The sequence below is a fragment of the Strix uralensis genome, chromosome 16 (genome assembly GCF_047716275.1).
Source record: "Strix uralensis isolate ZFMK-TIS-50842 chromosome 16, bStrUra1, whole genome shotgun sequence".
NCBI lineage: Eukaryota > Metazoa > Chordata > Aves > Strigiformes > Strigidae > Strix > Strix uralensis.
This window is the reverse complement of record NC_133987.1, coordinates 5,139,822-5,153,903: the sequence shown is the minus strand read 5'-3', so window position 1 is coordinate 5,153,903 and position 14,082 is coordinate 5,139,822. Positions and strand designations below refer to the sequence as shown.

The 14,082-nt window shown below is 52.1% G+C and overlaps 2 protein-coding genes across 10 annotated transcripts; one reads left to right on the top strand and one right to left on the bottom strand.

The window, feature by feature from the left end:
* Positions 1-302: 302 nt before the first annotated feature.
* Positions 303-12,833, bottom strand: HAGH (hydroxyacylglutathione hydrolase). 9 transcript variants are annotated; one of them, XM_074885981.1, is made up of 11 exons: positions 12,507-12,833; positions 10,127-10,157; positions 8,486-8,667; positions 7,954-8,018; positions 6,217-6,334; positions 5,034-5,142; positions 3,969-4,072; positions 3,393-3,494; positions 2,844-2,923; positions 2,192-2,315; positions 303-1,882 (listed from the first exon to the last, which is right to left on the bottom strand). In XM_074885981.1, the coding sequence occupies exons 1-10, from the start codon at positions 12,831-12,833 to the stop codon at positions 2,216-2,218; spliced, it is 1,218 nt and encodes a 405-aa protein (XP_074742082.1). In that variant the 3' UTR covers positions 303-1,882; positions 2,192-2,215. The 9 variants fall into 9 exon arrangements, with proteins under 9 accessions (XP_074742082.1, XP_074742081.1, XP_074742085.1 ...); XM_074885980.1 differs by having other exon boundaries at positions 303-2,315; XM_074885984.1 differs by lacking the exon at positions 10,127-10,157 and having other exon boundaries at positions 303-2,315; positions 12,507-12,605.
* FAHD1 (fumarylacetoacetate hydrolase domain containing 1) lies at positions 12,832-14,032 on the top strand. The gene has a single exon (XM_074885990.1). The coding sequence runs from the start codon at positions 12,832-12,834 to the stop codon at positions 13,504-13,506; it is 675 nt and encodes a 224-aa protein (XP_074742091.1). The 3' UTR covers positions 13,507-14,032.
* Positions 14,033-14,082: the final 50 nt, after the last annotated feature.

Here is a 14,082-nt window from a genome sequence, read left to right as displayed (position 1 = left end):
CGCTCCCTTCCCAGCCAATTCGGCGTGACTGTGGTCCCCCAAATGCCACTTGGGAAGGAGGGAACGGTGCTGGGCAGTAGGAAATAAGCACCGAACGTGCTCTGTTCTTTCAAAATAAAATACAGTTGTAGCAAGACCTTGAATAAAGCCCCAGAGGATCCCCAAAATGCCACCTGCTGCCCCCCAAGATTAGATACAAAAATGCTTCCAGTTGCTCATCTTCAGTCGCTAGCACAAAAAAAAAAAAAAAAAAAAAAAGTGAGATAAAGGATCCCCTTTCTTCCAGACCGCCCCACCAATGCTCGGTTTCCAGCTGTTATTTATTTGCTCGTTTGTCAAAGAGCCATCAGTACAGTCACGCTCCGGTGTAGCAGCACAAGTTAAGGAGGCAGTAAAGTTTCAGGTACCACTTCTCTTTCTGAACTACATAAAATTTACCTTTTTAAAGCAAATAAAAAAACGGTGCTACGCCAAACCCTGCTCACACACCGCCACTCAGCGTGTTGGTTGGAACAGCAACGTTACAGCAGTGACACCCTGGCGGTTACGGACTCCAGCGTGGCGTTACTCACCAACACGCACGGGGAAGAAGGGGAGAAACTGGAACCAAAATCGGTTTTTGTTAGTTCCAGATGCAAAATGTTTCTTTGAAAATCTCTTGTACTTGAGCAGATCTGCAGTATGCAGCTGAGACCAAGAAACAAGGAAGAAACTGTAATTAGGAAGAAGATGCATTAAAGACACAGATGCCAAGCCCGCAAGGCTGGGTCCTACCACTCATCTCTTTTGTTTAAAGACACTGAGCTGGAGGGTGGGAAGAGCGGGAGGGGGTTGACCCACCCACTGAAAATCTGGATGTATTTTCCCCCAAAGTTTATCCTACTCATCCACTTCGACACCCCATCAGAAAAGCCGCCTGAGGGGACGTTCCCTCCCTGCAGTTTTCAAGCTGGGGTCACGCAGCACTAGTCCAAGAACAGAGATGGCTTTTAAGCCCCGTGGACCAACCAAGACAAAGAAACGTGCCACACTAATGTGGCTTCTCAGGGGGTCCGAGATCTGAGCCCTGTTTAATGTGGCAAGGCTTGGACCCCCTCACCATTTAGAACATTGCCTCTGTGGCCTCTCTAGCTGGGCTGGACCCGGCACAAGCTGCAGGGTGATTAATCCCAGCAGCACACAGCATCTCCTCTAAACCAGGCCTGTTAAACTGGAGTCTCCCAGGCCCAGCATGGCTACTGCCGGTGCTCCCCAGGACTGTTGCCTCTCTGGGGACCAGCGCCCAGCTAATAACCCCACATTACTTCCAGCAAGGTGCAAAGCAGCTGCTCTGGCTACCGGCAGCAAGGCCTCTGCAGGAAGAGCCTCACCGCTGCTCAGCTGTTAGACACGCACTTAGGCACTAGGTAAGTGGTTTCTTCTCAGGATTTTGAGCCAGCAGACAAATCCCTTCTTCGTTTGTGTGGTACTAATACAACACACAGATCACACTTAAGAGCAGTAAGCAGGTTCATGCAAACAGGCTTAAGTTAAAGTGACAGGGTATAAGGAACAGTGCAATCTCTAAGCCAGCACACTGCCTGGAGAACTTACTGCAGGCCACGACTGGGAACGTCAGAGCGAAAAGCTGGACAGTCCCCGTGTGCCATTCCCAGACCCGCGTAATTCACAAACTCAGCTCTGAGCTGGCGGTGGCAGAGCAGGTCTGTCACCCAGAACCGGGTTTAGCAGAGCCACAAGCAATAGACTCAGAAGTGTTTAAGTAGCAGCACAGAAGAAAAGTTCAAATCTTCAGCTGGCAGCGTAGCTACTGCATTTTGTCTCTGTTGTAAATGAAGACATCTCGGGCCACAGTCCCACTGTCTGCATTCGCATGAGGCTCCTACAAAAACAACAGGTGCTTTTTCCTAGACCTCAACGTTTGACCTTTCCTCAGCCCAGACTCTGAGCCACGTACCACTACTTGTAAAATGATCTGCATGTGACACACGTGACAGTTTGAGAGCCAGCAATAGAAGGATAAATATTCTTCATCATAATATAAATATGCTGTAAAACATCTCAACAAGGGCAAAGTGCTTTTTTTTTCCTTAATTAAAACAAAATAAAAACCTAAATATGACTGTCTCAACCACAACAGAAGGTTCAACTCCTAAAACATCTGAATAGTCTAAATTACACTTAAACTGACATTAAAGTGATCCAGGCAGGGTGCTCAGTCCTTTGGGACACGGAAATTATCCTTCTCCTTCCTGATGGCCCCCATTGTTCGGATGGGGTCGGTCTCCCCAGCGTGCTGCTGAACCGTCTTCTCCCTGCCAGGAGGGAACACCAGGGACAGCAAATGCAAAGACTGCCAGAAAAAAATCTCATGTATGAAGTCACCACTCTCACGTTTCGCCTGCATCAAGGGGAAATGTTGCACTTAAAGATCAAAGACTCGGGGCTTTGGCACAGGCTTATCAGCTCCCTTGGTTTAAACGCTCATCGGCAAGAGGAAATTGCAAACACTCTTATGCCTCGAACAGCATCTTTTGCTGTGCCCGTCTGCCAAACTCTGCTTGATGAAGGAACATAATTACACAACAAAGCTTGTTCTGTCTCCTGAGTCAGGGACTTCAGCGCTGGCAGAGATGTTCACCACAACCCTTCAAATTTCACTGCAGCAAGCTCCTGCCAGGACAGCCAGTATTTTTTAAGGAGGGTCTCAGGAGCATCAGAACAGGAATATGTGAGGCAGGAGAGCAATTCCCACTTAGGGCTCTTTCTTTGGAGGCCTCCCCCTTCCCACAGCCCCCACTCCCAGCACAAGGACCATCCCCACAGCCACATCTCCTCCATACCTCACTCGCATGAAGGGGTTGTATGTGAACTCCTCTGCGATGGTGGAGGGTATGGTTGGCTCACCACTGTCATACTTTGCCTGTAACAAGGGAGAGATCTCTGCTTAATGAGGCATGTTTTGGTGAACAAGAAATGTCCTGTACATTAACCACGCAGGGTTGGTGGTGCACCCAACGGCCTGAGCTGCTCTCCTCAGGCCAGGCCCTTCCCAGGGCCTTGCACACAGCTGGTCAGGCAAGCACTGAGCTACACACAGAGAGACCTGGGACAGAGCTGACCCTCCCAGACATGGGCATCAGCCTGTAATTATACCAAGAAGTTTCCAGGGAGGGTCCCATCTCCACCAGACAGCAAACCATCTTCTCTGGGCCACCCATAGACCCTGTTCCCCAACACGTCGCTCCCCTGGATGCACAACAGCTCCTGGCTCTTAACTCCCTTTCCTCAGCCTCTCTTTCCCCCCAGCATTGTCTTCTCTCCTCTACCTCCTCAGAGAGGCCCTGCCTCTACAAAAGCATCAAGCCTAGGGGAAGGATGCACCAGCTTACCTTGGCCCAAGCCAGCTTTTCCTGGATAGTGATGTTATTGGGTTCAACGTGTCGAGCAAACTTGAGATTGTTGATGGTGTATTCGTGACCGCAGTAAACTCTCTAGGAAGAGAAAGGAAGAGTGACACCGGGTAACTCTGCAGACACAAAGGGGGAGTTCCAGGTACCACCATCAGGTTATGGCACAGCAGGAACAACGGAGTCAGCCCTCCAGGACACACAACACTCTCCACTGGAGACGTGCACAGGAGAAGGGCCCGGAGTTATCAGCCGGTATCATCTGCCAATTTAACGATGAGCCTGATGAAAGAGCCCAGGCATCCCAGCTCATTAAGTCTTTGTTTTAATAAGCAGGCCCTACTCTTTCCCCACAAAGCACAGAAGTATTTGGGGTAGGTATTTCCTTCCCAGATGACACCAGCTATTCAGCATCAAAGACAATTCGTGATGTAAGCATTCATTCCTCCAATACGTGAGAAATTCTCTCTCTGAACAATTCTTAGGAATACAGTTTTTTTGATGTCTGTGGTAGTTTTTGGCCGGTTAACTTACAAGCACAAAAGGAGAGGTTCATACCGTTTTGGGGTCCAAGCTGCCCAAAATCTCAATCAGCGCTCTGTACATTTCCTCCGGGGTTCCCTCGAAGAATTTCCCACACCCAGCCACAAACAGTGTGTCACCTGCAAGGGAGGCGTGACACAGCATCAGGACCAGGCAAGGCTCCTCACAGCAGAGAGTGAGCACACGGTCCCCAAGGGCCCAGCCCTGCCCTCGCTGTTCTCGCCACAGCTCAGCAGGAGGCACGGGCTAAGCCAGGCTACGCTGCTGCCCCACGCAGGCTCAGTTCTATGTAAACCCACGCGGCAAACGCAGCTTCTAAACACAGAAAACCCTGCGGCCTCGCCAAGAAAACCGTGCCAGCGCTTCCCTACCTGTGGGCAGCCCCCTGTCCCCACTTGTCCTTTCTAGAGTGGACAAGGAATACTTGTTCTCTTTGCTAAAGGAACACTTGTTCTCTTTGCTAGGAAGCTGAACAAAGAGGAGTCGCCTCTGCGTTTTCTCCCCAGTGCGCTCTAAAATCTCACTTAAGCCATTACTTCTTCCATGCAGCAGCTGGTGCAAGCTCTAGAGAATGCCCGTCAGGAGAGGGATGACATGGCAGTCTGGGGAGACTGGGCGCAGCCCCAGGGAAGGGGGAACCCTATTCTCCAAAACAGGATCCAGAACCTGGCTACCAGCCCTCTCTTTCTCCCCTATTTTCTCTTCTCTCAGTTTTGTTACAGACATGAATACAGATCTGTGGAAAAGCAACAGGTTTTGGAATCAGCCACAGTTTGACCTGAGACAGTAAACCAACAGCTCTTGTTTCAGGGAAGAAACTGCTGTAGATGTAGGACTCATCCAGGGCTCGCTCTCGACATTGCTTGCAAGGTGTCCAGCAATGGATAACAAACCCAGAGGGGTTTCACCAGTTTCATCTACAATTACTACTGGGTAGCACTTGGTAAGGGGGCAAGACGTGGACATTAACCACTGGCAGAAGAGATGAATGCACATCCAGAGTCAGGAGCACACAGGCAGAGGGGTAGCTTAGTCCTTTGCAACACAGACTGCCAGCAGTGTAACCTCCCGACTCCTCACCTGTAAAAACAGCAGGTGGCTCGGAGCTATTTGGCTTAGTCACATAATAACAGATGTGTCCAGAGGTGTGACATGGCGTACAGAGGCATTTCACATTAAGAGATCCCACCTGAGAAGAAGGCAGAAGACTAGAGCTTTAGCTACTGTTTGCTAGCATTTGTATGATTAGAAAAGAATTGCAACTATCACAACGGTCTCGTAGTGCTACAGGCAAATTCTCACATAGCTGGCCAGTAAACATCAGCTCTGCTCCTGGGAGAGTCCAGCAAGAGAGTTTTATGGCAGGGATTTGGAAAGGAGCTGTCTCCTCCTAGCAGGTGCTGTGACAAAGAGAACTGCCAGATTTTTTCATTTACATGCAGAGTGACTCAGTGTCTGGTTGGCAGCACGAGCAAACAGATCCAGAGCAACACAAAATCCTAAACAAAGTTAATCGAGTGTAAAAAGCTCCAAACAAAAATGAAGCTGAAGGGAAGAAGTGGATGACACTCACAAAAAGGGAAGGATTAAACAAGTTCATGAGGCCAAGGGGGTGTTTCCCCCACAGCCCCAATCTGCACACCTTCCCATGTATTTCCGTGCTTCCTTCTTTGCTGCTGCCCCCCAGCAAATGTGGACTAGCAGTGACATTCACGCCAGCCTGCCCATTTCACAGCAGTTTATGTCACCTGCCAGCTCGTCTGTAAACAAACAGCCAGGCTCCATCAAGGTTTGCTGCTTTAGCTCTGGAAAAGCAAGGCGGGCAACTAGAACTGCTGGCCTACTTTCTCTTCACCCTGTATTCCAGCCTTCGTTCGGAGAGGACCACTTGTGTTTGTTGGGTGTTAACCAGGTTCCAGGCAGAGCACAAGCCCTGTCCTTTCACACATCTGTTCTACCAGCCCAGATAAGGTCATTGTTAAGGAGCACCCACACACCAGCACGCCCCAGGCAACGCCGGTGTCCGAGCCATGCCAATGTTCTCATCAGTGAAGTATCACCGGCCAAAACAAGACAGAGGGGTTATGGTTCACCGGGCTGGAAAAGGGCAAAAGTTGTACTTAAACTATCACCTATATCCAAGAGATGGTAAAGGAGCTGTGACCACAGTATTAACTCAAGTTGGACCACACTGGCCCATCTCTAAGGCTGCGACACAAAGGGGAGATGCCCCCGGCCGAGTCCTGCAGCTCACTCCCTTTACCTTGAGTGATGTAAGGTGAGACACTTTCTGCGTCAGTGCTCCCACTCTGCTGTCTCCCCCATACACGCGCAACCCCGACTCCATCTTTACGAGCTTCTCATTTCCTCCAGCATGGTCCCTGAAAGGTCAGAAGAGTAGATTTGGGCAGGGATAGAGACAAATTTATCATAACTCATATTGCAATGGCAACCTCCAGGTGACCATTTCTAATCAGCTGTTCTCCCAGTATCTACCACTGTCCTCATATCAAAGGATATGCTGCACCAACATGAGATAATTTCTCCAGTAACGGGCCAGCGAGGGAGGGAATAACGTCCCACAAGTTCATACCTAGTTGGGAAACACCAGCCTTAGGGGCTCACAGTCAACCCCCCAGTAACTAGGGCAGGAAGAGACTGGGATAACTGGGGTATGTGTAATTCAGTGTCCCACACGACACCGTGGAGCAGGCACACAGATGTCCAAACAGCTCAGCATCCGCCTGAGGTGCTGGTCCTGCAGGTCAGGGCACAGAGGTGGCTCCACTGTGACCCACGGGAGATGTTACTCAGGTTCAGCACTGCAAAACTGCTAAAGCAAAACTGGTTTTGGCTGGGATAGAGCTAATTTCTTCTTCTTAGTAGCTAGAATAGTGCTGTGGTTTGGATTCAGTATGGGATCTGGTATGAGGAGAATGTTGATAATACACTGATGTTTTTAGTTGTTGCTAAGAAATCAAGGACTTTTCAACGGGGGTAACACTTTTAAACTGTGAGAGTGGTGAGACACTGGCACGGGTTGCCCAGAGAAGCTGTGGCTGTCCCCTCCCTGGAAGGGTTCAAGGCCAGGTTGGACAGGGCTTTGGGCAACCTGGGCTAGTTGAAAGTGTCCCTGCCTGTGGCAGGGGGGCTGGACTAGATGATCTTTAAGGTCCCTTCTAACCCAACCCATCCTGGGATTCCCATGTCCTGCTAGTGCACAGGTGCCCAAGAAACTGGGAAGAAGCACAGCCAGAGCACAGGACCCAAACTGGCCAATGGAATAGTCCAGATCATATAATGTCATGCTCAGCGTACAGGTGAGGGTTGGCTGGGAAGCTCACTCTCTCACTTCCAGGATTGTGGTTTTGGGATTCTAGCTTCTCTGGGATCACAAGCCAGGAACGGGCTGGGCATTGGTCAGCAGGTGGTGAGCAATCGTATCGTGCGCCACTCATTTGTATTTTCTATTATTACTATTATTTTATTTCAAATATTAAACTGTTTTTATCTCAACCTACAAGTCTCCTTACCTTTACCCCTCCAATTCTCTCCTCCATCCCCTGGGTGGGGAAGGGTGAGTGAGCAGCTGTGTGGTGTTTGGCTGCCGGCTGGGTTTAAACCACGACAACAACCCTGGCAGAGTTAATCTGCAACGCAGGTAATCCTCCCACAAGTGCTGACTGGGAGTAGCATGCCTTACAGGTACGTCCTAGCACCTCAGTGTGCTCCCTCCCACACTCCACAGCTACCTTCACACACATTTATTTCACTGGCCACCCAGAAGAAGTCAGCATTTTAAAGGTTAAAGGCACCAGAGTTTGCAGTCTAGACAGTGAATCTGGTCACAGCAAGCCCAAGGAAACACCTTCTGAGCTCTGATCCTTCTCCTCACACCTAAGCTCCTGCTTAGAGAAGAACAACTTGATCCAGAAAAGCAACAATTGGCTGTTTGTGTTTCTGCAGAGGGAAGAGGGATCCCAGCACAGTAGATAGTTACCAGTGATGATGTGTAGTCAGGACAGTGGTCAGCTTCACACCGTGCTTTTTGACTGCATCCAAAACCTGCAGGCACAGGGCACAGCAAGGGCGTTACAACTCACATGAAACGACTTAACAGCACACCCGGTGCCTGGCATAACCTGGACACAACTGCTCCAGGGTCTGAGAGCCAAACCAGCACCTCTGCAGAGAGCTCATCCCTCTCCAAGTTGTAGTTACAGACCAGGACACAAGGTCTCTAATCCAACTAGCCATGACTAAGCTTATTTTCTCTTTTCTGCACTACATCAAACTAAGGGCAAAAACCAAAATCAGGTCAATAACCCTTGAAGTCAGGGACAAGCTGCCTGAGCCAGCAGCACTCTGCCTGTGAAGCCCTGTCCGTACCTATGCATGGCCAGTATTTCCTGCCTTTCCCCCACGCCTGAGTCAGCATGTGACTAATTCTCTCGTGGATGTGGCAACCTGGAAGGATCTCCCAGGCTCGCAGCGGTGAGCGCCCTGCTCACAAGGGCAGCAGACAGCATTACCTTCTGGGGCTGCACAGGATCAACTATTGCAGCCTCCTTGGTTTCCTCATCAATGAGGAGGTACATGTAGTTGTCTGTGAGGGCTGGCAGTAATTCCACCTTCATGTCGGCTTGTGTGACCGTCTTTGACTTCCTCTGCTCGTGCTCTGTGTGCAGGAAGACAGCTCGCAGCTGCGCTGGACCTGGGGACCCCAAAACAGACTTCAGGTTAGCCCAGGGAACAAGGGAGACAGAGAACAGCAGGTCCCCCAGCCCATGGCCCCAGAGAAGGAAAGGTGTGGACAGCCCAACCTGCCTCCTTCAGAGGAAGAGGAGAGAGGCCACCATGGGACAAAGCCGTAGTGCCTGGCTGTGTCACCTGTGCCCCACAGCTGCACCAAAGAGGGACGGGACACTTTGCTCTCAGAGATGTGCTCATGCAGGGAAAGCGCTGTACCTTGATCGGAGAAAAGATTTCAAGGGGCAGGAAAACAGAACAGAGAGGGAACAGCTGGACAAAGGTCAGCCTGGGATAGTGACTTTGCAAAAAAAAAAAAAAAGAAAAGCACAAAAGGCCATGTTACAGCCAAAAGACAGAAAAGGAGAAAAAAAAAAAAAAGACAAATACAGAAATAAACACACTGCTACAACAGAAATATCTGCTTCGTTACTTGGGGAAATCACATCCTGCACAGTGCATGGAGAGAAGACAGGCTCTGCGTGAGGAAGGCAAGGCTCCCTGGCTGGCCAGGTACCAGGCACGCACTGTGGGCAGGCTTCTTGCTCATGGGCTATCTTGATGCAACAGCAGTGCTTTTCTATTTGCTTTTAGTTAAATGTTTAATCAGATCCAAGAAGCAAATCTAATTCCAGATGCAAATAACCTGGGCTCCACTGTTCGACTCACAGATATGCAGTTCTTAAAGAAACAATCAATCCTTAAGAGGCTCTGCCATAAAAAAAAAAAAGGAAGGGAAGCAAAGGGGAGAAGGTCTTCCATCACTGGGGCCCTGCAGTTCAGGCCTGGGTCTGTACACATGCAGGGAAGGAGGCGTCAGTCTCTGCAAGTCAGAAATCAGTTGTCTGAAGGCCCAAGGCCCTCGCACACCCCTGAAGGTGACTGTCTGGGTCTGAACTGCGCTGGCTCAGCCGCTGTTTCATTTTGCACCACTGACTCTCTCCCTAAAGCTCCCGACGCTCGGGGCTTGGCCACCGCCATCGCCATCGGTGCCAAAGGGAGGGGTCACCACGCTCCTAATCAACCTGCCCCACTCTCCCAAAACAGGGCAGTCCTGCCCTGATAAGAGCCTGCTTTAGGGAGAAGAGGCCCCACGGACTGGCTGCAGCCAACACAGACAGCCCCCCCCGCAGCTCTGCAGACCCACGGGGCCAACCAGGCTGCAAAACCTGAGATCCAAGCTCTGACTGGGGCGTGCAGCTGCTGTCAACCCAGCCCTGGAAGGTCCCTCTGGTACAACTGTCCTGCCCAGAACTTCTTCTACCTCCACCATCTCACTTGCTTATGAGGGAAGGGAGGTAAGGAGGGGAGATGGTAGTAAAATTAAACACAGTGCTGCAGAGAAAACCACAAGGCACAACAGTGTAGGCATGCGCTGGGTATTTGGTGGTGAAGGCATGTAGCATTGAGAAATGCATCCGTACCTGCTGAGTGTTCCTCTGGAGCAGAAGAGTCCTTTCAAAAAAAGAGCAAAACAAAAAAAAACCCCTTACTATTCCTTGACAGGAGAAAAAAAACCTAAAAAAAAAAATCAATCGCTCTTTAACTGCGCCCTAACACGAAGCACTTCTGGATGCTATCAGTCACAATAGCTATATATACTGTGTGTTTGTTTGCATGCTAGACACTAACTGGGGAAAAAAAAAAACAACAAACAAATGAAAACAGAACCTTAACTTCAAGTCCAAGGAATTATTCACATATTTAAAATGCTTTCCTCCTATGAACCATTTCTAACCTTGGCCGTGATCCCAAAGTCTCTTTGCCTGTTTAATTCACAATTCTTGCAAAACAAACAAACAAGCTACACCGCATAAGGAAACGTTTTCCAAAACATAGTTTAAACAAAGGAATGAGAAAACATCCATGAAGCATGAAACTCATTCTGAATCCCCATCTGCAGCTAAGCTGCACCTTTCCAGCCTGCCCACTCAGCGAGCAGACCAGAAGTGCTCTCACGCACGGGCCAGTGCTGCTCTTCGGGGAAGGGTGTGCTCGGACCCATCCTGCTCACACGTAACCCCTGCCCTGGCCCAGCACTGACACAGATCGTTTCAGGATGGCTGTAACGCCTGCAGGTCTGCTCCAAAATTAATGCCCCATGACTTCATTTGTGCTCCGCTTTGTAACGCGTCCCTCCTGACTTCATGCCTGAAGCAGAGAGGACTGGGAAGAGCAGAACACCAGCGGCCTTTGAATCACACGCTTCGGCTTTCTGGAACGGTTCATTAGCGCAGCCTGAGTCGCCAAGAGGAAAGGGTTTGCAGATGAGAAGCATTAATGTTATCACACAAATGCATACATGCTGGAGACTGAAGGCAAGCAGGCAGCAGCACGGTGTAAAAAAGTAGATTCCCTCAGAAAAGGGGTGCTTCATATCTTTTCTCTATAGCATTTTGTTTAACTCTTTTTATTACAGAAAAGAGTGGAAAATTCTTACTTCAAACATGGCTGTCACTCAAAAAACACTGCATGCACATACCCAGATGAACATCCCTGTTGCCTCATAAGAAGAAACACTACATTCACTTTTTAGGTACTCTGCACACGGATATTTTTTGGATACCCAGCAGGTTTGTGGCTCCACACAATACCAAGTCCTCAAATCCAGGGCAACTCCCACTCCCACTTGACTTGCCCAGCTGGCCCACACTGCCGGCGGCACAGCTGGGTCCAGCCCGCACAGGCAAGGCACCCACCCACTGGTGGAGCAAAACCTCTGTGGAAGGTGCATCACCCACCCTGCAACCTGGGGAACTCGAGAGCTGCTAGTTCCTCAGTTTGCCATACTTGTTCTCAAGATAGCATCAGGGTTTCCAAGTCTGGCAGTTAAGGTCAATGGATTCTCACTCGTTAAGGCCAGGTCCCAAAACCGGAGTGATGCAATAGGCCTCTGGCAAGACTTCCCAGAGACGCTGCGAAGCTAAAGCCCAAGCTCTACTTCAAGGAGATGCTTTCAGAATTGAGGCCCTACATTTAAATGCAAAGCTTTGACAGTTTAGGGTTTGTTTTCTGTTTACATTGCCAATACAGACTGCCTCCATCAAATCCAGTTTAAATGCCAGCCCGCGTTGCCCAAGCCCTCCTCCCAGGGCAATAACCAGCGCTTTGGCAGCCCCAAAACTCGGCAGGAGCCTCCCAGATCGGTTATTGATGCAAAAAGCCACCGACAGACAGGCTCCAGCTGAGCAGGTACTGACCTACTTGGGGCTGTGAGTCAGCTTAAAAACCTCGGCGCACCCCTGAGCCTGGAAACGAGAAGAGAACCCCCCCCATCAAACTTCCAGGGGAGGACCCGCTGCCAGCCGGGCTGAACCCCACCGCCAGCCCCGGGGCCGGGTGCCTGCAGCCGCCCAGCTCCCCGTGGGTCCCGGCTGTACGGGGGAGAGTCGGGGGGGAGGAGGGGGGGGGGGCGGGGCACAGCACGGCAGCCCCCCCGGTCCCAGCTGCAAAGGGGACATCGCACACCCCCTCCACCGCGGGTACTGGCTGCAAGGAGGTCACCGCACAGCCCCCGGCCCCGCTGCAAGGGGACATCCCACCGACCCCCCCTCCCCGCCGCTACCTGGGGACGCGGCCCAGTCCCCCGCACCCCGGCCCGGTCGCAGAGGAGGCGCAGCCTGGCCCCGCGGGTCCTACCGGGGGGTATCCCCGGCGCCGGGCGAGCCGCCCCGCCCGCCCCACGTACCGGCTCGGAGCAGGGCCCCAGCTCCCAGGGCAGCCAGGGCGGTGCCGAGGCCCCGCCAGCCCCCGCCGAGCATGGTGCGCCGCGCCCCGCCCGGTGCCCAGGCCCGGCCCGGTTACCTTTGCTCCCCGCCCTGCGGCCGGCCGCGGGGAGGCGGGCAGCGGCAGGCAGCGGCGGGCAGCGGCGGCCCGGCCCCGGCCCCGGCCCCGGCCCCGGCGTGCGGCGGGGGCGGCGCTGCGCCCGGCCGGCCCCCTCCTTCCCTCCCCGCTGCCTCTCGGCACGCCCGGGCCGGGCGATTTGCTAAACCCCGGTAAGGAGGGCGGCGGGCAGGAAGGAGAACGGGGCGGGGGAGAAGCGGCGGCGGCGGCGGCAGCGCGGCTCCGGGCCCGGCAAGGACGCCCCAAGGGCACCCGCGGTCCCCGGGGAAGGAGACCCGCCGCGGCCATGGCTTCCTCCTCCAAACCCCTGTCCCGGTTTTGGGAGTGGGGCAGGAATATCGTCTGCGTGGGGCGCAACTACGCCGAGCACGCCAAGGAGATGGGGAGCGCACTGCCCCAGGAGCCCCTCTTCTTCCTCAAGCCTTCCTCGGCCTACGTGCGCGAAGGCTCGCCCATCCTCCGGCCCTACTACTGCAACAACCTGCACCACGAAGTGGAGCTGGGGGTGGTGATGGGGAGCAGAGCCCAGGCCGTGTCTCAGGAAGCCGCCATGGAGCATGTGGCAGGTTATGCCCTGTGCTTGGACATGACGGCCCGGGACACGCAGGAGCAGTGCAAAAAGAAGGGCCTGCCCTGGACCTTGGCCAAGGGCTTCGGTTCGTCGTGCCCGGTCAGTGACTTTGTGCCCAAGGAGAAGATCCCAGACCCTCACAAACTGAAGATCTGGCTCAAGGTGAACGGCGAGCTGAGGCAGGAGGGGGAGACCTCCTCGATGATCTTTTCCATCCCTTACCTGATCAGCTACATCAGTGAGATCTTCCCCCTGGAAGAAGGGGACTTGATTTTGACAGGGTCTCCCAAAGGAGTTGGGTCTGTGCAGGCCGACGATGAGATAGAGGCCGGGATAAGAGATGTCCTCTCCATGAGGTTTAAGGTGGCGCAGCAGACGCGTGGATCCTAACTGGGATCCAGTCTGGGACTCTTGTCTGCGTAGGAGGCGGCGCTTTTGGGAACATCTGGTGAAGGAAGAGGCACACAAGCTGTCCTGTACGTTAAACACTTACACCCAAGCGTTGAACGGACTATCAAAGACATGTAACCCATGAGCTCGAAAGGCATTTGACTAAAGCAGCCCCGTTTCCATGGAGGCTTCAGCCTCCGCCGAGCCTGTGAAAACCTGGAGACAACCCAGCTCGGGGCAGACAGTTAACACCAAAATGGTACCTTGGAAGTGTCGATGGAGACGGCGTGGCGGGGAGCTGGGCTGGCTTCACTGTGCACGCTCCTCTGTTCCGCTGATGCTTTGAGCTTTGCCAATGTATTGCCTTAAAATAAAAATTAGAAAATAAATGATGATTGCAGGAGCTAAAGCTCACCCATGCTATGTAAAATCAAAGATGTATGTGTAACACTAAATCAAGAATTACAGCTTCAGAAAAAATTTCTCTCCTTGGGGTATTCTACAATAAAAAGATGTTTGCTTTTTAGATTAGTTTCACGATTCCTCCGTGCATTTTTCAAATGTACAAATTAAATG

Bases quoted from the DNA above. Each gene is read 5' to 3' on its own strand.
- HAGH (XM_074885980.1), bottom strand. From the start codon at position 12,833: ATGGCCGCGGCGGGTCTCCTTCCCCGGGGACCGCGGGTGCCCTTGGGG. The intron at 8,668-10,126 runs GTACGGATGCAT...TGGGGTCCCCAG, and splicing joins TCCAGAGGAACACTCAGCAG to GTCCAGCGCAGCTGCGAGCT. The intron at 8,019-8,485 runs GTAATGCTGTCT...CTGTGCCTGCAG, and splicing joins ATCCTGTGCAGCCCCAGAAG to GTTTTGGATGCAGTCAAAAA.
- FAHD1 (XM_074885990.1), top strand. From the start codon at position 12,832: ATGGCTTCCTCCTCCAAACCCCTGTCCCGGTTTTGGGAGTGGGGCAGG.